This window comes from Canis lupus, chromosome 14 (genome assembly GCF_003254725.2).
Source record: "Canis lupus dingo isolate Sandy chromosome 14, ASM325472v2, whole genome shotgun sequence".
Classification (NCBI taxonomy): Eukaryota; Metazoa; Chordata; class Mammalia; order Carnivora; family Canidae; genus Canis; species Canis lupus.
The window spans coordinates 37,135,143-37,162,879 of record NC_064256.1 but is presented as its reverse complement, the minus strand read 5'-3'; the positions used below and the strand labels follow the sequence as shown (position 1 = coordinate 37,162,879).

The following is a 27,737-nucleotide window of genomic DNA, read 5'->3' as shown; positions in this document are numbered from 1 at the left end:
GGGGGCCCAACAGGGTGCTTGGGACACTGAGGGCTTTTGAGGTAAGTCTTTTATTGAAGGCCAAGCAGGGAACTTAAATCTTTCCAATTTCTCTACTGGTGGCACCGTTGATTAAGGATGAGCGATGTCATCTTTAATGGCTTATTTCTTTTCAGGGTCTGGTTATTCTCTGTTGGACACAAGAGACTGTCATAAATAAGACTCCCTCCTCAGACACCTGGGGCGGGGTGGTCTGGAGTGTTCCCTTATCTCTGGTTTCTTTCCACTTCCGTCTGCATTTTGGGGATTTCTGTGACACCCCCCCACACACACACACACATACCCCTAGCTCTCCCTATCTAGCCCTGCCTGTCCCTTTACTGTTGGCAAGGAAATGGAAAGGTCTGGACTATATGATGTAAGAGAGGGCAGGCAAGCCCGACAGACAGGAAACAATAGGACTGCTTCATGGTCCTGACCAGTTCTGGGCTGGCCTTCCTCTGTTTGGAATTCCCGCATTACATTCTGAGATGGCGAAAGGGCTCCTTGTGCCTACCTTTGGAACACGCTTCCCATGTGGCCGGCACTCAGGCCTCATCACAAGGAAGAAATCCTGGTTATTTCAATTTTGCAGAAGCAAAGGAAAATACTTTCCATCTGGCCTGAGTTGTGAAGAAACCGATTCTCCCCACTTTGGCACCAGTGTATGTGAGGCATAGACTCCCCAAAGAAGACAGAGGGGAAGGAAGGTATAGCTTAAATCTTCCTGAGTGTAAAAGAAGGATCCAAGGCTGTCATTTCCCTGCTGAAGTTAACTGAGTCCGGGCAGCCCGGGTGGCTCAGCGGTTTAGCGCCGGCTTCAGCCCAGGGCGCGATCCTGGAGTCCCAGGATCAAGTCCCACATCGGGGCTCCCTGCATGGAGCCTGCTTCTCCCTCTGCCTGTGCCTCTGCCCCTCTCTGTGTCTCTCATGAATAAATAAAAATCTTTTAAAAAAATAAATAAAGTTAACTGAGTCCTAACCAACAAGAACAATTGCCTCCTTTTATAGTTGTGGCCTTGGCCTCCTTGTTAGCCTCAGGACTTTACCACCCTAGAAACACGGGCAGAGCAACTGCTTCGGTGGTCTCTCAGCTCGAGCTGAGGCTCTGTGTCAGAAGTCACTTGTTCCAATCAGACAAACAGCTACCTTCTGCTGTTCGCCATGGTTATTTAGTACCATATTAAAACCCAATATTGTTTTTAATACATATTTAGGAAAGAAGATAAAAAGAATTAAGTCATGCAGAGGAGACAGAAAGATTGTATCTTAAAATTCTTAAGTCATACCACTTTCCCTGGCAGACTTTACTTCCGAGTGCCACTTAGTTATTTTCCAAAGCAGAAAATGACAACACCCTGTCTGAGGAGAAAAAGAGAACTACATTCATATATCAACCCCCTCCACCCGCCCAATTTCTACCTGCCTTCCTCCTACAAGCGACTCTTTTGCCTGGAAGCTAAGGAGGAAGGGTATTTGTAGCTAAACAGCTAGCAGTAAGCAGGTTAGCAATAAGCAGTCTGTACATTCTTTACATTTTTAAATACATCAGGTTCAGGGGAAGACCAAACAGCTGCCCTTTTATTATATGGGGCCAATAATAATGGAGAAGCCTAAAAACAAGGAGGACTTCCATGTCACTTTTTACCTCACTTTATAGAGAGATCAATTCCAGTCTGATGACCTCTGTGTGGACCATGTGCAGCGGGCAGAAGTAATCCCAGAGAAAGAAAAGACATAGATCCAGACCTCCCACAATTTAAATGCTCTCAAATCTTGGGGCACCTGGCTGGTGCAATAGATTGAACATCCGACTCTTGGTTTCAGCTCAGATCACGACCTCAAGGTCTTGAGATCTGGTCCATGCTTAGCATAGTTTGCTTGAGATTCTCTTTCTCTCCTCTACTCAAAAAAAATATTTTAAAATAAAATGCTCTCAAATCAACAGGCAAGCTTTGGAGAAATGGCTAGAAGTTTTTAAGGCTCTGTTAGTATTTTAGAAATATGTGAAACTCTTAAATCAGACACTACTGAGGGCAGCCCGAGTGGCTCAGCGGTTTAGCGCCGCCTTCGGCCAGGGCGTGATCCTGGAGACCCGGGATGGAGTCCTACGTCGGGCTCCCTGCATGGAGCCTGCTTCTCCCTCTGCCTGTGTCTCCACCTCTCTCTCTGTCTCTCATGAATAAATAAATAAAATCTTTTAAAAAATCATACTCTCTCGAGTCATTACTGAGACAATCTCAGGCTTCTTCAAGAGTCATCAAGTGGTCCATCTATAAAACCTAAGGAGATTACAAGGAGGAAAACAGACCAAGGGAGTGTTGAATCCCACTCTGTCTAGCCTCTAGGAAGTAGAAAATGATAGAAATATTTTGGACCCAGAAAAATCCCTAACCTGAGCCTTGCAAATAAAATCTTAGTACTAGAGTTCACGGTGACAGAAAACTGCTGTAGGTGCATTAATAGTGCCCTGAATCCCATGGTGGGCACAAAAAAAAAAATGGCCTGGGGATAGTCTGAGAAGATTCTGTTCACCCTGGAAGAATCTGCACTAAGCCAATCCCTCTCTTCCCTTTATTCCAAGATTAGATGTAAGACACACTCTCAAAAACACTAGAGCCTGGTGCTCCCAACCAATTCCCCAGGAATGGGTTCACCTCCTATGATTCCCAAACCCTGGGCATACTGGGCATCAGGATCCTGAGTGGTGGGTTACCATCAATGCCTGGGTGTCAAATGTATATCGTGTGATGCCCTGCGGACTCCTCGCTGCTGACACAGGCCTTTAAGAGCAAAGCAAGGAGCGAAAAGAAGCAGATCTCTCTTTTGAATCAAAGGAAAGGAATTCCTATGTCATAGGATCAAGATGGAGTGTACTTAAGCCAAGATTAGAAGAATACAGAGTAAGACATGGTGACCAAGACCACAAACTCTGGAGACAGACCCTTTTGGGTTTAAATCTGTGTACGGTCTGTAAGATCTATACCCATATCGTTTCTCAGCACCATAGTCTTTTTATCTAGAAAACAGGGGTGATAGAACCTCACAAAATTGTTAGATTAAACATGATACTTACTTTACATGCAGAGCACAGTACAGGGCACAGTCCTTGGTAGATGCTCAATAATCATTATGACCATAATGATCCCACTGAATGAGGGGCATTATTAAAAACAAACCCTCCAAATTCTTCCTGCTGTAAAGCTTTCCTCCCAGAGCACATTCCAGTTTTGAATCATTTTAATATAGGAGGTATAGAGCTTCCAACCAAGAGGCAGGCAAGTGACCCTTACCTGGCAGGGGTCCCCTTTCTGTGCCCTCCTGCCTCAGTCATCCACTCAAGGCTTTTGGACTGAAACTCCCAATTCAGATTCAAAGAAAAGAGTAAAAGGGATTTTTTATCTCTTTTTTCAAACTCATGAAGATGAAAGACAAACAAGCAAACCAAAAAAAAAACCCCATTTATCTCAAAACTGAACATAACATTATGCGTAAATTTCCAAACACCAGTAGCTCAAAATGTTTTGTTCCTAAGCCTTGGTACCATTTCTACCACAGTACCCTCCCACCTAAAAAGACCCCTCAAAACCATAGTTTATTTCTTTGCCTGAAAATTGGTTAATAGTAAAGGAAAGGGGGAAGGTAGGTGGATGAGTTAAGCAGCTGAGAAAGTTAAATGAAAAATGATTTATTCAAATGATGCTGCTAATCAACAATTAGAAACAATGTGAAGTTATACTTGACCTAAGGACTCAGAGAAGGTCCTAAAGTCATTCTGGAAATATGTTTGAAAGATATGGACACTGGTAAAACCTAAAAAAAAATTTTTTTTTAAAGATCTTTATAGCCTAACTTCCTTAAGTACAGACTAAAATTACTGATTCATGTTAAGCCAAAAAGGTGCAAAAGGACTATCTTGATCTGATTAAGCACAGGTCAGACCCCGAACCAATCGTCTCCCAGATCTCCAACCCAATTATGAATTAGTCACTTCATATTTTATTCCTAGTCTTTTCCCTACTCTGCAAAACACTCCTAACCTGCTGTTTATAAAACAAGGTCTGAGGATGATCAGCCATTTTGGATTTTCTGTCCTTGTAATTTTATACAAATGGAGATATTTTATCTCCTTATTTTATCTCCCCCAAATGGCTATTAATCACACTTCGTAGTATCACCCACTACCACCTAAAGTAATGACAGCATGGAATAATGAAAAGAGAATAACCTTTAGCCTTTTCCCATACCTACGTCTAAATCCTTTGTCTGCAACCAAAATGTCTAGTAATTGAGTGAAAGATAAATCAGCTGTGATATAGCCACACAACAGAATAGCCATAAAAGTTATATACTTACTGACTTGAAAAGAAGTTCATACATTATACAAAAAGAATGTATGGTATAATTTTTTAAAAATATAAATACAGGTATAGATGCACAAAGCCAAAGTGTAGGATGGCTTAGTAACTACTTTTAACAAATATTTATCAGGCACCTGTTATGTGCCAGACACAGTTGCATATGCCCAGATTATGTATCAGTGAACAAAATGAAGTCCCTGTCCTCATGGAGCCTAGATTCTCAGAAGCATCAGAAAAAACCCAATACATTAATACACAATTTAATGTTAAGTATATCATCACTATGAAGAAAAGTAAAAAGGGTAAGGAGTGCTAGAGGCATGCTAATTTAGGTAGGTGGTCAGAGACAACTTCCCTTAAAAAGTAACGTTTGAGGGCAGCCGGGGTGGCTCAGCGGTTTAGCGCCACCCTCAGCCCAGGGCGTGATCCTGGAGACCTGAGATCGAGTTCTGCGTCAGGCTCCCTGCATGGAGCCTGCCTCTCTCTCTGCCTGTGTCTCTGCCACTCTCTCATTCTGTCTCTCAAATAATTTTTTAAAACATTAAATTAATTTTAAAAAGTAACATTTGAGCCAACATCTGAATTTGTGGGGTAGGGTGTGACTATATCTGGGAATTCAAGTTACAAATAGAGGAATACCAAGTTTCAAGTTGCTGAGGCAAAAGCATGCTTGGAATGTCCCAGGAAGAGAAAGTCAATATAGCTGAAGAGGAATTAAAGAGGAAGGCAGAGATGAAGTTAGGAGGCAGGCAGGAGCAAATTAGGGCTTTTCAGGCCACAGTAAGAATGCTGGATTTATTTTAAGTAGAAACGATAAGACAATAGAGAATGTGGGCAGGAGAGATGAGATTCTCATTTATATACTAAAATGTCAACAACAGTTATCTGTAGGTAGAAAAATTTCAGATTTTGGTTTTCTGTATTTTTTCTCATTTTCATATTCATTTCTCTTTTCTCTAGCTCTTTAGCTCTCTCAAAAGATGAACTCTACCATTTCCCCAATCAAAAGTTAAGAATCATTCAGGGCTTTCAATGATTTAAAACACTGTTTCAATTAACTCGCTCATTTATTCATTCATTCATTCAAGTCTCTTTCATTACATCATGTCCCTTTGCAAGTAAACACTTCTCTTAAAAAATAAAACAATAGGGGATCCCTGGGTGGCGCAGCGGTTTGGCGCCTGCCTTTGGCCCAGGGCGCGATCCTGGAGACCCGGGATCGAATCCCACGTCGGGCTCCCGGTGCATGGAGCCTGCTTCTCCCTCTGTCTGTGTCTCTGCCTCTCTCTCTCTCTCTCTCTGTGACTATCATGAATAAATAAATAAAATCTTTAAAAATAAAACAATATAACTAGATTAATAGCTATTCAGCTGAAAGTGTTTGGTTAAAAATAGAACACTATTTGCAATTAAATCAAAAGTACATGTCAGAGGTTCCCATGTAGGCTATTAACACTTTAGCCTTCCTTTTTTTTTTTTTTTAAGATTTTATTTATTAAAAAAAAATTTTTATTTATTTATCCATGAGAGACAGAGAGAGAGGGGCAGAGACACAGGCAGAGGGAGAAGCAGGCTCCCCGCAGGGAGCCTGACATGAGACTCCATCCTGGGACTCCAGGATCATGACCTGAGCCAAAGGCAGATGCTCAACCACTGAGCCACCCAGGGATCCCAACACTTCAGGTTTCTGAGACAGAATAAAATGAGATGGGGCAGATTCTATAAATTCAAAATAAGGAAGAACGTGATGTCACTAAAAAGGCAGACCTGAGGTGCTTTGTGGCACAGTCCACTGAGTGTCCAACTCTTGGTTTCAGCTCAGGTCATGATCTCAGGGTCATGAGATTGATAACCACATTGGGCTCCTGCTCAAGGTGGAGCCTGCTTAGGATGCTCTCTGTCAGTCCCTCCCCCCTACACACACACACACACACACACACACACACACACGTGCATGCGTGCTCTTTCTCTCTCTCTCTCAATTAAATAAATAGGGAACCTGGGTGGCTCAGTCAGTTGTGTCTGCCTTTGGCTCAGATCATGATCCCGGGGACCTGGGGTGGAACCCCACATCAGGATCTCTGCTCAGTGAGGATTCTGCTTCTCCTTCTCCTTCTGCAGCTGCCCTGCCTGAGCTTACTCGCTCTCTCACATACATAAAATCTTTAAAAAAAAAAAAAAAGCAGACCTGAGCCTCTATAGCCTACTAACTCCTGAGTCAAGGTCCTAAGTATTTCTTAAAGACAAATGAAACCCAAGTTATCATAAACTATGTGAAATAACATTTACTTTTTTTTTTCCTTAACGATATTCTGAAATAACCCAAAGGAACCCTGAAATAAATTTGAGTTTTTTGTATGTTTAGTGATGCCCTGTGCTAATGTTCTAATTAACTTAAAATATAAATAGTATGCTATGACTTTGAAAAACTCAAAAGTAGGGGCAGCTGGGTGACTCAACTAATTAAATGTCTGACTCCTGTCCTGAGATCAAGCCCCATGTCAGCCTCCCCGCTCAGTCGGAGTCTGCTTGAGGGTCTTCACTCTCACTCTCCCTCTGCCCCTCCCCCCAAGTAAATAAATTAATCTTTAGAAAAAAACCCCACAAACAATGGAAAATTGCTTTAGTCATGACAGGAGAGTCTGAGTTCAGGGATTGATGGGACCAAGTCTGGTGCTTATGATCAGAGGTGGTTCCTAGGTTTGTACCCTCAAGTTGAAGTTTACTGTTGAGTTTTTACTTTTTAAGGATTTATTTATTTAATTTAGAGAGAAAGAGAGCATGAGTGGGAGGGGCAGAGGGAGAAGGGGAGAATCTCAAGCAGACTCCACAGTGAGTGCAGAGTTGGATGCAGGGTCCAATCTCATGATCTCAACCAGGAGATCATGACCCAAGCCAAAACCAAGAGCTGGCCACCTAAGTGACTGAGCCACCCAGGCACCCCTTCATTGTTTTCTTTTGAAAAAGGTATCTGCAGTTGATAGAACAAAACCCAAAGTTATCTAAGATTCATTTCAATCATTTACCACTTATTAAATGTACAACCACCATGAAAAAAAAAACTTGTTACACTTTGTAAGTACAAATAATATATTTTATTTCATCCCTGAAAACAAATGAAAAACAAAAATGTCCACATCTATTAAGACTGAACAATTATTCCAAACTTCACCTGGCAATGGTATGTAATTAATTTCTTCACATAGAGTATAGAGAAAAGAGTTTAGAAAGCTACCTTTCATGAAACAATATTTTCTCATACTTATTTTAATAAAACATTTTAATTATTGCTACTATGTGTGGTAGCATATTATAATAACGAACAATATCCAAAACTAAATTCAATATAGTCTAAGTCTAGAAGCTAGCTGCACTTAAGCAGTTATTATAATAGAGAATAAATACTATGAAATATTGGGCATTATACGGCAATTAAATTTGCTACAACGGAAATTTAAATAAAGGTGTACTTTGCTCTATCCTAGAATTACCCAAGATTAGGATCTCTTGTGCTATATACAGTAGCTGTTTTCCTGAAGAGAGTCAATCTTCATAACTTAAATTATATTTTAAATGCTCTTAATTGTTTTTAAGTGGTCATTATATAAAATGAATACCTAATGTATCTGTTACACAAATCTACAACTTCATAAAGCCAGATACTCTTACATAATGTCAACATTTCCAAGCAATTTAATGCAACACAAATACCTTTATTATATACACCTGGCTAAAGACTTTAAATGTCCCAGTCTCACAAATATCTCACTCGCCCCTTCCACTGTCAACATAATAAAAGCAAAAATTACTCAAATAAGGAAATAATGTACTTTCCACATAACATAGACACTCAAAGGGTTAAACACTTAAATTAATATTCATGTATGTGAAAAATCATGAATACTTATGTTAAATTTGATCATAAAAATATCTTCTATTCTTTATGATACATGTAAGAAAATGTTATGTATGAGATTAGAGATTACTATTTTTATGTTATTTGTCTCAATGTTTAGAATGGGTTATGGACAGTGGCTGCTAACCATTTCAAGATTATACTCTTAGATATGTAATTTTTCAAAATATACAATAATTAACCTCCAGTTATTCTGAAGGATAGTGCAAATGAAGACATTCTTTGGGTCATGACTTCAAAATCCTATTTTCAACTTTATACTTCCTTTCTCTGCTCATAATCTGAGTAACAAAATATAGTACTGGAAGTAAGCACATTTTCTAATAGTCTTGGTTTAACAGTTAAATCTATTGAGAACAAATGACAAAATGATTCAACAACAATATTCTCCACTTGTCTAAAAAAGCATGTGATATATTTAAATAAATATTTTATAGAAATGAACCCATATCTTTCAGTGTTTTTGTTTCACCTTGATCTCAAACAAAAGATTTATACAAAGATCACCTACCTGCTTACTACATCAATAATGTTATCAAATTCCCTTTAAGGATATAATACAGCATTCAAGAGACTTGCCTGAAAGCAAACTAATAACTTTTAAAATATATATACAGAATTAGAGTTCTGTGAATCCAGCATATTCCTCAGAAATGCGTGGGGCTTTTATTGTACAGTATTAATCTATCCTAGCCAGCAACTGAAAGGCTTTCTGCCATAGGATATAATCCCCGGTGGATGTAGCAGCACAGGTGATCTTCAACTGCTATCTAATGCTGCCTGATGCATTTATCCTTTTATTTGTGGTTACTGGCACCAGGTTTCCACTGGTGCCATTGGTAGTGTTGGTTGCCGAGCCGTTCACAACAATATAGTCGACTTTGTTCTCCAGCTTTACCAAGCGTTGTAAAATGTCATCTAAAAGGACAGCAATTGTTCTTTTTAGATCCGCTAGGGGAAAAAATCAGAATAAACTGTATTAAACACTGATAGAGCACTTCATATTTGTATTTTCCTAGTTTGAGGGGAGAGGGAAAGTGAAACATTACCGAGCCATCTGAGAGAAAATATACTAGAGAGAAAGCACTCATACTACAAATAGGAAAAACCTAATTATTTTAACATAGCATAGCAAATAGCATCATATATAGAGCTTCCTAAAGGAATTTCAGAGTTATAAATGTAAGGGAAACTCACTTTTCTAGTGCAATAAAACACACTTAAAGTCTGGTTCAGAGTTGTATTCCCTCTGTAAGGAACCCCATTTATCTTGAGTTTCTTAAGCAGTTTGTAAAGATGACTGTGGACAAGGCAGGTAAGGTAAAAACTGGGTGAGCTAAGTAAGAAATTCAATGAAATGCAGAAACAAGAAACCTGGATCCTCCAGAGGCTGAAGTGTATGTGTGAGTGGAGAGCCTAGGATTCAGGGGAGATGCCAGAAAACTGATCAGTGTATTAGAGATACTAGCAAGTGGTACGGACTTAAATTTTTTCCAGAATGACCGGGAAGTTTACATCTCTTTGGAGGTTTAAGGGGTTTCAATAGGATTTACTTGGAAAGAATACGATTATGACTCATCCTTAGAATTATATTTTCAAGCTTCCTAAAGGTACTTAGTATATATGAGGTACTCCGTGTCAACTAATATTGCTATTTTATGCTGATACCGAAAAAAAAGCAACTTGAGCCCCAACAGTCATCTAACAGCAATTGATAGGTTTGCTGATGGTTCTGTTACAAAGAGATCAGAAAAAGCACAAGCAAAATAAAAAACAGATAAATTCGACTTCATCAAAATTGAAAACTTCTGGGCATCAAAGAGCATTATCCAGAAAGTGAAAATAACAAGTAGAATAGAACACAATATTTACAAATCATGTATCTGACAAGGGCTTAATCTCAAAAACATATAAAGAAGTCTTAAATTAAACAACAAAAGGATGAACAACCCAGTTTTTTATTTATTTTTTTAAAGATTTTATTTATTTATTCATGAGAGACATGGAGAGAGAGGCAGAGACACAGGCAGAGGGAGAAGCAGGCTTTATGCAGGGAGACTGATGTGGGACTGGATCCTGGGACTCCAGGACCACGCCCTGGGCCAAAGGCAGGCACCAAACTGCTGAGCCATCCAGGGATCCCGAACAACCCAATTTTTTAAATGAGCAAAGGACTTGAATAGACAGATATATCCCCAAATAAGATGTGCAAATGCGTCATAAGCACAGGAAACGCCCAACATCACAATGAGATACCACTTCAACCTACTAGGATGGCTATAATCAAAGAAAGGGAAAAACAGTACAGTACTGGCACAAAAATAGAAACATAGCTCAATGGAACAGAATAGACTCCAGAAATAAATCTGTGCTTATACGGTCAATTAATTCCTGACAAAGGAGGTAAGAATAGACAATAGGAAAAATCCCTTCAACAAATGGTTCTGGGGATCCCTGGGTGGCGCAGCGGTTTGGCGCCTGCCTTTGGCGATCCTGGAGACCCGGGATCGAATCCCACATCGGGCTCCCGGTGTGTGGACCCTGCTTCTCCCTCTGCCTATGTCTCTGCCTCTCTCTTTCTCTCTCTCTCTCTCTCTGTGTGACTATCATAAATAAATAAATAAAAATTAAAAAAAAAAAAACAAATGGTTCTGGGAAAACTGGACAGCTTCATGCAAAAGAATGAAATTGGACCACTTTCTAAATATCATACGCAAAAATAAACTCAACATGGATTAAAAACCTTTATGTGAGACCTATATTCCTAGGAGAAAACATAAGAAGAACTTTCTTTGACATTGGCCATAGAAACATTTTTCTAGATATGTCTTCTCCAGCAAGGGGAAACAAAAGTAAAATTAAAGTATTGGGACTACACCAAAATAAAAAGTTTTTGAACAGGGAAGGAATCCATCAAAACAAAAGGCAACCTACTGAATGTAAGAAGATATGTGCAAACAATATACCCAATAAGGGGTGAATATCCAAAATATATAAAGAACTTATACAACTCAACACCAAAAAAACACAAATAATATGATTAAAAATGGACAAAAGCAGGGGTGTTGGGTGGTTCAGTCAGTTAAGCATTTGCCTTCGGCTCAGGTTTTGTTCCCAGGGTCCTAGGATTGAGCCCTGCAGTCAGGCTCCCTGCTCATCAGGAAGTCTGCTTCTCCCTCTTACTCTGCCCCTCCCCTCCATTCGTGCTCTCTCTGGCCCTCTCTCAAATAAATAAAATCTTAAAAAAGGGGGGGGGGAGGACAAAGGACTATTATAGACATTTTTCCAAATTAGACCTACAGATGGCTAACAGATACATGAAAAGATGCTCAACATCACTTATCATCAGGAAAATTAATGCAAATCAAAACCACAATGAGAGGGGTGCCTGCGTGGCTCAGTTGGTTAAGCATCTGCCTTTGACTCAGATCACAATCCCAGAGTCCTGGGATGGAGTCCCACCTCAGGCTCCCTGCTCAGCGGGGAGCCTGCTTCTCTCTCTCCCCACTGCTCGTGTAATCTGTTTCTCTCCCTCAAAGAATTAAATAAAATCTTTAAACTAAAAAACACAATGAGATATCACCTTATACAGTCAGGATAGCCAAAAACAAAACAAGAAATAACAAGTGTTAGCAAGGATGTGGAGAAAAAGAAATGCTTGTACACTATCAGTGGGAATGCAAACTGGTGTAGCCATTGTGGAAAAAAGTATGGAGGTTCCTCAAAATATTAAAAATAGAATTACCATATAATTCAGTAATTCCACTACTGAGTATTTATCCAAAGGAAACAAAAACACTAATTTGAAAAGATACAAGCATCTCTATGTTTATTGCAGCATTATTTACGATAGCCAAGATATGGAAGCAACCCAAGTGTTCATCCATAGATGAACAAAGAAGTTGTATCATATACATACAATGGAATATTCTCAGCCATAAAAAAGAATGCAATCTTGCTATCTGCAACAACATGAATGAAGCTAGAGAATATAATCCTACGTGAAAAAAGACAGAAAAAGACAAATACCATATGATTTCACTCACATGAAGAATTTAAGAAACAAATGAACAAAGGAAAAAAGACCAAAAACAGATTCACAAATACAGAGAACTGGTAGTTGCCAGAGGGGAGGTAGATAGGGGAGACAGATAAAATAGAGGATTAAGAGTATACTTATCTTGATGAGAACTAAGTAACATACAGAATTGCTGAATCATTATATCGTATAGCTGAAATTAATATATTAACACTGTTAAGTATACTCCAATAAAAAAATTTCTTTTAGAAGAAAATAAGCCTTAGTAATAAGCATATGGAGAAACTGGAACTCCCATACACTGCTGGTGTGAATATACAATGGTACAGCCACTGTAGAAAACAGTTTGGCAGTTCCTCAAAAAGCTAAACATAAAATTACCATATGACCCTGGAATTCCATTCCTAGGTATGTATAAACTCCCCCAAATTGAAAAGAGACCCAGAGACACTTGTACACCAATATTCATAATATCCCAAAGGTGGAAACAACCCAAATGTCCACCAACAGACGAAGAGATTGACAAAATGTGGATATGAATGCAATGGAATATTATTTAGCCATAAAAAGGGATGATGTCCTTTTTTTTAGAGTGGGGAGGGTCAGAGGAAGAGGCAGAGAGAATCTTAAGCAGGTTCCACACCCAGCTTGGAGCCCAATGTAGGGCTCCATCTCCCAACCCTGAAATCATGACCTAAACCAAAACCAAGAGTAAGACACCAAACTGCCTGAGCCACCCAGGTGCCCCAAGAGGGATGATGTTCTGAGACATGCAACAACATGCATGAATTTAAAGGCATTATACAAAGTGAAATAAGCCAGATATAAAAAGGGACAAATATTGTATAGTTCCACCCATGTGAACTACCTAGAACAGACAAATTCATAAAAACAGAAAGTAGCTTAGAGATTACCAAAGGCCAGGAAATGGGGAAATGGCAAGTTCTTGCTTAATGGTCAGTTTCTTGTTTAGAATGATGCAAATTTTAGAAAGATAATAGTAATGGTTGTACAACACTGAGACTATAATTCATGCCACTGAACTATACACTTTAAAATGGCTAAAATGAGGGTGCCTGGGTGGCTAAATTGGTTAGGCATCTGCCTTTGGCTCGGGTCATGATCCCAGGGTTCTGGTATTGAGCCCCACGTCAATTGAGCAGGAAGCCCACTTCTCCCTCTCCCTTTGCTTGCTGCTCCCCCTGACTGTGCTCTCTCCCTGTCAAAAAAATAAATAAAAACTTTAAAAAGATAAAATAAAAAGAAAATGGTTAAAATGACAAATTTTATGTTATATACATAGTTATCACAATGTGTAAAAAGTGAAAAAAAAATCAGAAAGTAGTGAGAATAGTAGTGGTGGGTAATGGTAGAGAGTGATTAGAAATTGTTTATTAAAGGGACGCCTGGGTGGCTCAGCGGTTGAGTGTCTGCCTTTGGCTCAGGGCATGATCCCAGGATCCTGGATCCAGTCCCACACTAGGCTCCCCAAAAGGAGCCTGCTTCTCCTTCTATGTCTTTGCCTCTCTCTCTCTCTCTGTCTCTCATGAATAAATAAATAAAATCTTTAAAAACAAAACAAAACAAAAACCGATGTCCTAAATTGTTAAATGTACCCATTCAAATATTCTAAAATTAACTGTTTTGTTTTTTGACAGACAGCAAGGAGAGGAGGAGGGTCAGAGGGAGAGAGAATCCCAAGCAGGCTCCACACCCAACACAGAACCCAACACGAGGCTTGATCTCATGACCCTAAGATCATGACCTGAGCTGAAATCAAGAGTCAGAGAGGCGGGATCCCTGGGTGGCGCAGCGGTTTAGCGCCTGCCTTTGGCCCAGGGCGTGATCCTGGAGACCCAGGATTGAATCCCACATCGGGCTCTGGTGCATGGAGCCTGCTTCTCCCTCTGCCTATGTCTCTGCCTCTCTCTCTCTCTCTGTGTGTGTGACTATCATAAATAAATAAAAATTAAAAAAAAAAAGAGAGAGGCTTAACTGACTGAGCCACCAAGGTATCCCTAAAATCATCTGTTTTTAATAAAACATTACAAAAAAAAAAAACACAGATTTTAACTACTTTGCTCCATGATATAAAATCAGTTAGTTGACAAACAAAAATACTGTTTCCTGAACTTGAGATTCTTTTGAATATAACCAAAATTTCCTTTCTCTAATTCACAATATAAATTTATGTTTACATTTGATGGGATTACCTATTTACAGGAATTACATACATGTTTATATTATATGAGAGTCCACAGTATTTCTCCATAAAGCCCTATCACTGAAGGTGCTAGCAATAACTCCTTTCCTACCGTGGGCCTCTTTTCAGAACCCCTAAAAACTACTTGAAATCAGAGACCATATTATATCCATCCTTTTATTCTCAGCTCACCATTTTGATACCTATCACACAGCAGACACCCAACAAATGTTTGAAATAAACATTTCAATATCTGACTCGTGTTTAGTAGGTGATATCATTGTTGAGACTGATGTGAAGGATCAGATTTAGGAAATCTGATTTTTTTTTTAAGATTTTATTCATCTATTCATGAGAGACACAGAGAGAGAGAGGCAGAGACACAGGCAGAGGGAGAAGCAGGCTCCATGGAGGGAGCCGAATGCGGAATTCGCCTATTTCTCTGCCTCTGAGCCAAAAGACAGACACTCAACCACTGAGCCACCGAGGCATCCCATGAAGACCTTTTTTTAAAAAAAGTATTTATTTATTAGAGAGAGAGCACACAGGCAGGGGGAAGGGAGGAGAAGGAGAGGGAGAAGTAGACTCCCCACTGAGCAGGGAGCCCTACCAGGACTAGATCCCAAGACCCTGAGATCATGACCTGGAAGTCAGACACTTCACTGACAGAGCTGCCCAGGTGCCCCAGAAGTAAAGCCCTTTGATGCTGTTCTATTTCTGCTTTAAGCTTCCTATTCTGGAAGAAGAAATCAAATAGTTTGGAGGAGAGGGGAAGGAAAGAAAGAAAAAAAATTGAACTCTAACAAAAACACAGATACCATCAAAATAGTAGCTAGCCCAATTATTTCACTATACACAAAAACCAAAAGGAGGATATAATGCTATTAAATATACTAAAGATGGTGCATATAAAAAGATTATAACTACACTAAGCATAATCAGGACTGTGAGGCATAGTAGGAAGCCACTGTCATACCAAGACCTATGGAACGGAGGGAGAAAGCAGGGATGTAACCAGAGCCCAAATGCAAGGACACCCAGTGGCAAACAAAACCAAGGCACGCAGTTTGTAAGAAGCTGGGGCTACCAAAGAGATACCATCTGAGGCAGACGGAGAAGGAAAAAAATAGAAAATTAGAAATCAAGGCTTTCCCTCTTCCAACTTTCCAAACTACTGCCAATGCCCTCCTTTGGCTAAACCCAAGCAGAAGCTCACTGATTTGGGAACTTGGGGAACACCACCTACTCAAATCAGTCTCCCTTGAAATACAAAACAGAAGACAAAGGGTAAGTAACAAATCTGAAGACAACCAGGCACAAGACCAGCACAAACAGCAGGTATACACACCTTCAGGAACCCCAACTTATGTCTCTCTGCTTTATCTCTTATTTATAACTCAACAGGTTATTCTGTTTGTATTCTTACGAGCTGCCTCAAATCTGTCATATAGGAAAGGCAGATGTAAACAAAGATAACCATGTGTGTACACAAAAAAAGTACTAAAATGCAGTAAAACACAAAATGACTACTGAAAATAAAAGTATTTAATATAAAAGTCAAAAACGTTTCCTTATTATTTTTTTTCAAATTCAAATTGACATTTTACCACCAGTAACAATAGCTTAACGGTACAAGGAAGAAAGCTTAGAAGTCACTTCTTAGCTATCAGAGTGACTTACCCACTATAAAGTTTATTATGAAGCTAGCAATAAAATGTTTCCTAAGAAACTTGAACTAATTTAAATTGAACAAAGACAGTACTATTAGGTAAAAGTGGTTTCAAAAACCTCATAAACTCTACAATCAAATGTACATTGTTTAATCTTTTACATTTCTAATACAGCCACCTTCTCCCACTGACTACTGAATAAACTGTGTCATTCGATAAAAATTATATTACTTCTTTACTTAAGAGTGCAAGGCACAGTGTTTAGACCACATAAGTGGATCCAGACATGTTCCTGTCAAATTTTAAATACAAATTAAATGCCTAGGGACATAAAAGAAGCCTTATTTTTCTTGAATGAGAAAAGAAAAGCTGGAAAATGAACTTGACTAAATAATATAAACCATAAATAAGCTACATTTTAAATAGCCACATCAAAATCACTTCGAACAGAAATTCTGAAGTTAACTTTCCTTTAACATATTTAGAATATAAAAAACTACTCATTACAGGTTTGGTTTGCTTTTCTTATTTAATGGTAGTAAATTTTTAACTTTGAGATAAAATGATAGATTTACATATAATTGTAAGAAATACAGAAATTCCTGTACCTTTACCTAGTTTCTCCCAATAGTAACATCTTATGAAACTACATACACATTACAATCAGAATACTGACAATACAAAATGCAGAATATTTCCATTACCATAAAAATCCATTACCCTTTCATTTTAACACCCATTTACTTCTCATTAGCCTGTTAACATGATAGATTACATTGAATGATTTTAAAAATTGAACCAGCCGGGATCCCTGGGTGACGGAGCGGTTTAGCGCCTGCCTTTGGCCCAGGGTGCGATCCTGGAGACCCGGGATCGAGTCCCACGTTGGGCTCTCGGTGCATGGAGCCTGCTTCTCCCTCTGCCTATGTCTCTGCCTCTCTCTCTCTCTCTGTGTGACTATCATAAATAAATACAAATTAAAAAAAAAATTTGAACCAGCCTTGCATCCCTGGAATAAACACCACTTAGTCTTGAGGTTAAATTCTTCTTATGGGGCACCTGGGTGGTTCAGGTAGTTAAGGAACCAACTCTTGATTTCAGCTCAGGTCATGATCTCGGGTCCTGGGATCAAGCCCCACATCAGGCTCTGCTCTCAGCACAAAGTCTGCTTGTCCCTCTCCCTCTCTTTCTCTCTCAAATAAATAGTCTTTTTAAAAAAAATTTCTTTCTTGTTATATGTTGCTGAATTCTGTTTGCTAATATTTTCATAATTGTGCTCATGAGAGATATGGGAGAGAAATGTTCTCTCCCATTTTTTGGAAAAGACCGTGTGGAATTGGTATTCCAATTTAAACTTCTGATAGAATTCTCCGGTGAAGGCATCTGGGGCTAGAGAGGTCTTTTTTGGAAATTCTTAAACTATAAATTAAATTTCCCTAATACTTACAGAGTTCCCACAATTTTTATGCTATAATTTCATTTTCATTTAGTTCAAAAAAAATGTTTTAATTTCCCTTCAGATTTCTTTGATCCATAGATTATTTAGAAATGTGGTTTTTACTTTCCAATTACTTGGAGATTTTCCCTATTACTGATTTCTAATTTTAGTTCATTGTGGTCAGAGAACACGCTCTGTACAATTTCAAGTTTTTTAAATGGATTGAGGTTTGTTTTACGGCATAGGATATGATCTATTTTGGTAACTATTCGATGGACTCAAAAAACAAGTATTTCCTGCTGCTGTTGATGGAGCTTCTATATATGAAAGTAAGATCCCATTGGTTAGAACTTGTTCTTCAAATATCTGCCAAGATATAGAAGATCTAAGTAGTTCTATCAGTTCCTGAGAGGGGGAGTTTTTAAGAGCTCAGTTATAATTGAGGATTTACCTATTTCTCCTTTTAATTTCTACCACTTTACACATACAAATTTAGAATTGTTATTTCTTCTGGGCAGTTTAACCCTTTTATGATTATGCAATGTCCTTCTCTGACTTTCCTAGTTTTCTTCACTCTGAAGTCTACTTTACATTGTTTATATATCTTTTTCCATCCTTTTACTTTCAGCCAGTCAATATTATTAAATTTGAAATAAGTTTCTTGCAGATAGTACATACTTGGGTCATGTTTCCCAATCCAGTCTGCCAATGTCTTTTAACCAGTATATTTAGAACATTTATATTTAATGCAAATGTTATACATTAAGATGTAAGTCTGCCATTTAACTTTTTGTTTTAATTGTTCTGGTTTTCACTTCTCTGTTTTCTTTCCCCTGCTTTCTTGTAGGCCTGTTTGGAATATTTTTTAGAATTTTTAAAATTTATTTATCTATAGTGTTTCTGAATGTATCTTTTTGTAAAGTTTTTACTGGTTGCTCTAGATATTACACCATATACATAACTTATCACAGTCATTTTACCAATCTGAGTGAAATACATAAGCTTCACCTCTCTTTACCACCTCTGACTCATTTTATGTGAAGAAAGGTGTCATTTTTCCTCCAGTTGCATTTAAGATTTTTTTTTCTAGTAGCTCTTTAAGTTTTCAGAAGTTTATTTATGATATATTTTGATATATTTTAGGGGACTTGTCCTATTTAGGGTTCACTCAACTTCTTGAATTTGAGGTTTATGTTTCACCAAACTTAGGAAGTTTACAACCATTATTCTTTTTTTAAGATTTTATTTATTTACGAGAGAGAGAGAGAGAACAGAGGGAGAATGAGAGGAAGAAGCAGACTCCCCAGTGAGGAGAGAGCCCAACACGGGCCTTGATCCCAGGACACTGAGATCATGTCCTGAGCTGAAGGCAAACATCTAATCAACTGACCCACCCAGGCATCTCAGGTAACCATTATTTTTGGAGTACTTTTCCAGCTCTGCCCTTATTCTCTTCTCCTTCCAAAACTCCAATGACACAAACATTACATCTTTTGTTATAGCCCCACAGGTTTCTAAATCTCTAGGGGTTTTTTTTCCCAGTCTATTTTCCTCTTGTTCAGATTGGGTAATTATATTGTTCCATATTCCAGTTCACTGATTCTTTCATTTCCATTCTGTTAAGTCAATCTGCTGAGCTTTTTGTTTCAATTACTGTACATTTCAGTTAAAAATTTCCATTTTTTTTATATGTTCTATTTATCTGCTAAGATTTTCTATTCCTTTGTTGAGGCTACTTTTTCCTTTGTTCTATGTTCATTAATTCCTCACTGAAGCATTTTTAATGCCTGCTTTAAAATATTTTTCAGATAATTCTAACACCTGTCAATTTTCTTTTCTCATTCAGTTAGAGCTTTTCCCAATTCTTGGTACAACAAGCGATTTATATTTGAAATCTGGACACATATATTAGTTTATGAAGTCCTGGACTTATTTAAACATCCTATGTTAGTAGTCTGTAATACCACTGTGGCAGGGCAGAGGGGTGACCTCTTACTACTGCCAGATAGAAGAAACCCAGGTTCCCCATTTAGCCTCCATTGTCATCTGAGGGTGATGAGCTCCTCATCACTGCTGAATGGAGGCAGGAGTTCCAGGTCCCCATTGATACTTTTCATTGATATTGTTGTAGGAATGGTCTCCTTATCCCTGGGCAATAGTGAAAGTCCTGACACTCCACTAAGACTCCTCTGACATCACCCCAAGGGTGGGGGATGGGCACCTCATTACTTGCCAGTGGGCATGGAAGTCCTGGCTCCTCATGTGGTCTCCATAAGGGAGGTCTACCATAAGGAAGGGAGATGTGGATGCCTCATTATAGCTCACAAGGGTGGAAATATAGGTTTTCCATTTGGCCTTTGATCATGCAGGTCCTGGTGCAGCCACAATATTTTTCTGTGATATTTGGCTGGAGAAGTGTTACTGTCTAAAAGTTTTCTATCTTGCCAGGCTGCCCCTTTCTTGGGCTACAACAGGCTTCTGTTGGGGAGGTTACTGGCTTCTTCAGCTCAAAGTCTGGAATACATGAGATTAAAACAAAACAAAACAAAACAAGGGATCCCTGGGTGGCGCAGCGGTTTGGCGCCTGCCTTTGGCCCAGGGCGCGATCCTGGAGACCCCGGATCGAATCCCACATCAGGCTCCCGGTGCATGGAGCCTGCTTCTCCCTCTGCCTATGTCTCTGCCTCTCTCTCTGTGACTATCATAAATAAATAAAAATTAAAAAAATTTAAAACAAAAAAACAAAACAAAACAGGGATCATACATGTCCTCGCATCCGTAGCCAGTCTTATTTTTTCTCTTCCAGATCCTTACGTTTGTTTTACATAAATGTTCAGAGTTTTCAGTTGTACTTAAATGGGTATTACAAGAACAGGGAAAAGAGGGATGTCCGTCTTCCCAAAGTCCCCATCTCTAGGGGTGCCTAGATGTCTCAGTCAGTTAAGCATTTGCCTTCAGCTCAGGTCATGATCTCAGGGTCCTAGGACTGAGCCTCACCTTGGGCTCCATGCTCAGCAGGGAGTCTGCTTCTCCCTCTCCCTCTGCCCTTACCCCCACTTGTATGCACTCTCTTGCTCTCTCTCAAATAAATAAATAAAATCTTTAAAATAAGTAAATAAATAGATATTAACATTAAATTGTTCTCCAATTCTCCCAAAATGTTTTTGAAGTCTATCTTTTAAAAATGTTTAGTCACATTGGCATACAATAAATAAAACCAAAACTCTTAAAAGACAGGTCAGTCTTTGGATGGAAAAAGTCTGTACTGATAAACACTGGTATTGTTATAGATAGATTCAGAAACAGTATAGGAAACATTGCATCAACTGCAAAGCATTCCATGAATAGTCACTGTGAAACTCAGATCAAGTATCCCAAATTCATTGTTCTAGGCTAAACCCAGAATCCAAGAAATAATGTTATATGAGAAGAAACAAAATTACATCAGACAGTGATCTATAAAGCTGAACTGATCTGCCTATGACCTCTGCAATAGTTAACAATCCACTGTAGACTAACATTTTTTTTTAAAAATTAGCTTAGGGGTGGGTGGCTCAGCCCGTCTGCCTTCAGCTCAGGTCATGATCCTGGGATTAGGCCTCACACTGGGCTCCCTGATCAGTGAGGAGTCTGCATCTCCCTCTTGCTCTCTGTCCCTTCCCCCAACACATGCTCCCTTCTCTGGCTGATAAATAAATAAAATCTTTTTTTTTTAAGTAGCTTATGCAAAAAAATAAATAAAAATAAATAAAGTAGCTTTTTTTTTCCCAATTGGGAAAAAAAAGGTTAAATATTTCAAGGGAAAAGAAATAAATAAATAAATAAATAAATAAATAAATAAATAAATATTTCAAGGGAAGACCATTCAATAATATTTTTGATCAACTATAGCTTTTTTGTGTAACAACAGGAAGTGAAATAGTTTCTATAGATGGTTAAAGGTTCGAGTACTCCAGAACTTGTAAAATTCTCATTTTATTGTAATTTACACTGCCATGTCAAATTAATGAAGCAGAAGATAGGATTCAAGTAACCAATCTAGAATAACAGGCTACCTAATTTGTAAAAAAGAACCTGCATCTCTTCCCACTTACACCAGAAATCTCAATTACATTACATAAATGTAAAAGCAAAAACAAAAAACCCTACCATATTAGAGTGTAAGCTTTGAAGGAAAAATTTTAACATAAAACTAAAACATAAAAAAAAAAAAAAAAAAAAAAACTAAAACATAAAAAAAGATACATTCTACTACATGAATTTTTAAATAATATACCAAGTTATTAGGCAACTGAAAAACCAGAGGAAAAACATCTGTAACATTTAATAACAGCATTAATGTTTTTATAAAGAATCAGTTAATTAAGAAATTTCTCAGCAGAAAAATTGGCAAAGGATACAAACAATTCACTCACACAAGCAAGAAATACAAATAGCTAACAAAATCTTTTAACCGGTCCTGTAAACAAAGAAATGCAAAAGCAAACATGTAGAGGTCATTTAAAATTAAATTGTCAGTGTGGAAAAACTGGCACTTTCATACTGGTGGGAAAGTGGTAATAGGAATGTATACTGGTGGAGCCATTCTGAAAGACAATCTTACAGATATCTATTAAATTTAACATACATATCCTTGGCCAAGAAATTCCACTTCTAGCAAATTTATCCTTCAGAAACATTCACATAAACATGAAATATTTTTTAAAAATGAAACATTAAGTCACTGTACAAGATAATAGACCTATATGTAATAACATGGAAAGATATTCACAGTAATTAAGTGAAAACAGATAAGCTGCAAACTACTATCCACAGTACAATCCTATTTTTGTTTGAAATAAAACAATGTGCTAGATAGTGTGTAGGCAAACTACAGCTGGTTGGCTGCTTTCTTGGTAAATAAAAGAGATTTGCTGGAACACAGCCATTCTCATTTATTGCAATGGAGACCATATGACCCACAAATCTGAAAATATTTACTATTTAGCTCTTAAAGGAAAAGTACACTCCCCCAATACGGGTAAAATTAACTGACATTCTCTCTGCCCTACTTTTACTTATCTATGTTGTATATTTCTGCAATATCTGAATGTTCATAATAAACATATATTTATAATCAGAAATAAGTAAAGCCTTATTTCAGGGAATTGGTTAAATACCACGTGGCCATTAAATTATATAGGTATGTATTCAATGGCAGAAATATTTTTACCTTATATTAAATTTTAAAACATAGTTTATCAAATACCATATGTAGATAGGTCTGATGATTGCTTTAAAAATCGAGTGGTTATGCACAGCTGGGCAGCATAGCACAGATGGCTGCTACCCTTTAAAATATAACAGTTATTTTGCTCAAGTAGAAGGAATTTATTTTCAAGCATTCCTCTTGTTCTAAAAGGTTTGTATCTTTGTTGTTTCTATCAGTGTCCTTGGACTAAGCAGAAAGCAAAACAATGTAATTTCTGCATCTCTATCTGCCACAAGTACCTCCATCTCAGTGTATACCAACTCCTTTATCACTAAGTCATCTTAATTTGATCCTCAAGAGCCAATGCAAGCTAACCCTCATCAATTCATAAGAACCATCATAAAGGGGAGAAGAAAAAATAGAAAGTGTCCAGGGCATTTCCAGATAAAGATAAATTCAAAAGATATTTAACCTTTGCTGACTCTGGATGAAAAGAGGACTTCACCCACCTTCATTTTGACCTCAGTCTGTACTTTCTAATTGATTAAGGTCTTCTTTCCAGCTTATCTCTTAATTCAAGATCTTGTGGACAAAGCATCCCAAGATGGGAACCCAAACTACCCCCACCAAACTACCAACCTTTGTCCCACATTTTCTTTACATAAACCTAGAAGCATTTTCAGCACTTTGGAGACAGTCTTTGGAACACACTAGTCCACTGTCTCCCAGGAGTGGCCTCACTGAAATCAATTCCTTTCTTGTTTCACCACTGCCCACGTCTCTGCCTCTGGATTTTGTCAAGGCAAGGGCAGAACCTGTTCCATTTCAGTGCCCCCAGAGCCAGATGCTCTTACATCCCTGCATCCCAGGTATGTGGATACTCCACCAAAATAGTAAGGGCGCTTTTTGCTCTTTTTCTTTCTTTTTTTTAAGCATATATCCAGGGATCCCTGGGTGGCACAGTGGTTTGGCGCCTGCCTTTGGCCCAGGGCGCAATCCTGGAGACCCGGGATTGAATCCCACATCGGGCTCCCGGTGCATGGAGCCTGCTTCTCCCTCTGCCTATGTCTCTGCCTCTCTCTCTCTCTCTATCATAAATAAATAAATAAATAAATAAATAAATAAATAAATAAATAAATATTAAAAAAAAAAAAAGCATACATCCATGAGGCCAAAGATAACAGAAGAGGAGACAATAGTAACACAACTCCAGAAGTTGGAAAGCAGGATGAGTGTTCACTGACTTAGCAAACCTGAAAAAGTTGGATCTTAGAAGAAAAACCAAGAAGCAATTTAATTATCTCACAGAACTGTGGAGTTCTTTTTTTTTTTTTTTTGAACTGTGGAGTTCTTAAAAGGCCCAGGAACTCTTATAGAGGGTACCAATGAAAATAGGGGTTGGAGCACCTCAGTGGCTCAGTCAGTTAAGGATCCAACTCTTTTTTTTTTTTTTTTTGCAAAGATTTTATTTATTTATTCATGAGAGACACAGAGAGAAAGGCAAAGACACAGGCAGAGGGAGAAGCAGGCTCCCCACTCAATCCCAGGACCCCGGGTTCACGACCTCAGCCAAAGGCAGAAGCTCAACCACTGAGCCACCTAGGTGCCCAAGGATCCAACTCTTGATCTCACCTCAGGTCTCAATCTCAGGACCAAGAGTTCAAGACCCTCAATGTGCTCCATGTTGGGCGCGGAGCCTACTTTAAAAAAAAAAAGAAAGAAAAGGAAACAGGTAAAGATAGGACTAAAACAGGAGAATTGAGTGAAAATTTACATATAATGATATGTGATTCCTAAATTATCTAGAAGACTCCCTAACTGGGCAATAGCCCCTTGCTCATTGCAGAAAATCTAAGATACATTTTTTTTTTAAAGATTTTATTTATTCATGAGAGACACACACACAGAGAGAGAGAGAGAGAGAGGCAGAGACACAGGCAGAGGGAGAAGCAGGCTCCATGCAGGGAGCCCAATGTGGGAATCAATCCCGGGTCTCCAGGATCACGCCCTGGGCTGAAAGCAGGCACTAAACCACTGAACCACCCAAGGATCCCTAAAATACATTTTCTGAAGCCAGTAAAACAATTGAGGGCCTGGGGACCACACTGAAGACTCAAGGAGTAAGTTAACATTTACATTTCATTCACTCAGTGAGGCTGAGACTACCTCTTGCTGCCCAGCCTTTCCTCTCATTCAGATCCTAGAACACTTGGGAGGCCTACACTCTCCAGCAAGAGATTGGAAGTCCTTCTCTAGGGAATCTGACCAGCTCAAGAGGAAAGACCTAAATACACTGATATTTGGGATACCACAAACAGCCACTGAGATTATATAATAGAGTTCCTCTGGCCTTTGCCCCTAGTTCCTGGAAGGTAGCCTCCAACTGTTTTAAATTTCTTGAGTGATAAGAGAGTCTGTTATTCACAGTTAAACCCTGGGACCCAACCTGATAGTTTACATTAACAAGGTGACTCAGACTGGGCCCCTAGATAGTTTATGCTAATGAGATTATTCAGGATGGGGGCTGGCATGCGAGAAAGATCAAACTCTGTGATTTGGGATTCCGGACTTTTCAGTAATCTCAAATGAGAGAAGGGCTGGAAATCAAATTCGACCATCTGATCAATAATCCAAGCAATCACACCTACACAATAAAACCCCAATAAAAATTCTGTATACAAAGTTCAGGTGAGCTTCCCTAATTTACAGTACTCTTAATATGGTCACACACTGCGGTAATGCAAACTAATTCAAGAAAGAGAAAACAACAGAAAATTTGCATTTGAAACCTTCCAAGACCTTGCTCTATGTGTATCCCTTTGGCTAGTTCTAGTTTTCTTTTTGCTATAATAAAACAATAATAGTAAGTATAGTGCTTTCAGGGAGTTCTTTAAGGTGATCTAATTCATTATCAACCCTAAGGGGGTAGTGGGAACACTCAAATTTCTAGTCAACTGGTCAGAACTGAGAGTGGCCTATAAACACCCAAATTTATGGCTAACGTGTGAAGTGAGGGCAGGATTGTGGAGGATTATGCTCTTAACCTGTGAAACTTGACCTAACTCCAGGTAGTTGGTATCAGAAGTCATTACAAATATTACAGATACTACCAAGAAAATGTCCCAACCAGATCATATTATACTGAATGCCACACGACAACTCAACACGTCCTATTAAACTTTTAGTATCTCACTCTTTAAAGAAGCCTCAGGGGAGTCCAGCTGGCTCAGTTGATAGAATGTGGGACTCTTGATCTCAGAGTTGTGAGTTTGAAACCTAAATTAGGTGTAGAGATTACTTAAAAAACATAAAATCTTGGGGCATGTGGATGGCTCAGTCAGGCATCTGACTTCTGATTTCAGCTCAGGGCATTATCTCAGGGTTGTGAGATCAAGCCCCATGACAGGCTCTGTGTTCAGCATGGAGTCTGCTTGTCCCTCTCCCTTCCCCTGTCCACTTCTCCTCAATCTCTACAAGGGTGCAAGCCCTGCTCTCGCTCTCTCTTTATAAAGTAAATAAATAAAATCTTTAAAATAAATAAAGTTGCAAAAGGTTAAGGATCATCAGATATATTTTGATGAAACAAAGAGGGATGCCTGGGTGGATCAGCAGTTGAGCATCTGCCTTCAGCTCAGGTTGTGATCATGGTCCAGGAATCGAGTCCCCACATTAGGCTCCTGCTTCTCTCTCTGCCTATTTCTCTGCCTCTCTCTGTGTGTCTCTCATGTATAAATAAATAAAATCTTAAAAAACAAAAAAACATTTCAAAAAGCCTACCATTGGGGTGGCTTAGTGGCTTAGTCAGTTAAGTATCTGCCTTTGGCTAGGTCATGATCCTGTGGTCCTGGGATCAGGCCCCATGTCAGGCTCCCTGCTCGGTGGGGAGTCTGCTTCTCCCTCTCTGCTGCTCCCCCTGCTTTTGCTATCTCTCTGTCAAATAAATAAATAAAGCCTTAAAAAAAAAAACCTATCACTGATAATCTTTGAGAAATAAAAAAGCTCTTAGATATTAAAAATATAAAAAAATTAAAAATATGAGAGAAAATGAAAAGCTCCATAGAGTTGAAAATGGTAAATATCTCAAAAAATAAAGCAAAAAGATAGTGAGATGAAAATTGGAGAGTCAATAAAGGAAAATTCAAGGATCAGTTCAGAAGGCCCAAATGCTGAAAAACAGAATTTCAGAAAGAAAGGATGAAAACAATAGGGCAGAAGAAGTCAAATAAATAATTTAAGAAAAATATCCCCAAATTGAAGAATGTAAGTTTCAGGATTTAAATTTAAAGTACCCACTGATGCTCTCTCCTCATCTCCAAAATCATGGCAGGTGGGACAGGGACATTCCAAAGATTTTCATCTTCACTAGTGCCCAGAGTTACTTTGGACCCTGGGACTGGCCACTGATATACAACTATACTGAAATCACAATTTTTTGAATGACAGGAATCAAATGCCCCTTAGGGTACAGTAATCCAACACTGGAATCTTCTTTTCCAACATGATTAATTTTGATGACACAAAAGATAAAGTGCTGGTGTTTCTCAAGCTGCAACCTGAAATAATTGCCAATCAGAATCTACATAACAACATTCTTTATCTATGTTAGAATCACCTATAAATTCCTTTCCCAAGCAAGCAGCAAGGTAAGTATTTGCACCAATGTTGTTAGAGGATCAGGAATGGAGCAGAAATTTTAGTCCCAAACAACAGAATCTTTTGAGTAATCTAGAAAGCTGGGTTGGGTATAGTTCTATGAAAATCAGACACTAACTTGTCAAAATTGAATCATAAGAATATAACATAGTCAGTATTCCTACACAAATTAATGAGTTCCAGTTTTGGATAAAACAAGCACATCATGGAAATAAATAGATTAGTGAAGAAAGAACCAATTATTTTAA

At 38.5% G+C, this 27,737-nt stretch overlaps 1 protein-coding gene across 10 annotated transcripts in view; it reads right to left on the bottom strand.

Moving 5' to 3' along the window:
* Window positions 1–7,451: 7,451 nt before the first annotated feature.
* The window catches only part of CCDC126 (coiled-coil domain containing 126), a 105,436-nt gene continuing 85,150 nt past the window's right edge, over window positions 7,452–27,737 (bottom strand). For all 10 annotated transcript variants that reach the window (XM_025464379.3, XM_049093714.1, XM_025464377.3 and 7 more), the window contains one exon: window positions 7,452–9,246. In XM_025464379.3, coding sequence (XP_025320164.1) covers window positions 9,062–9,246 — 185 coding nt within the window. In that variant the 3' untranslated portion in view covers window positions 7,452–9,061. The remainder of the gene's footprint in view (window positions 9,247–27,737) is intronic.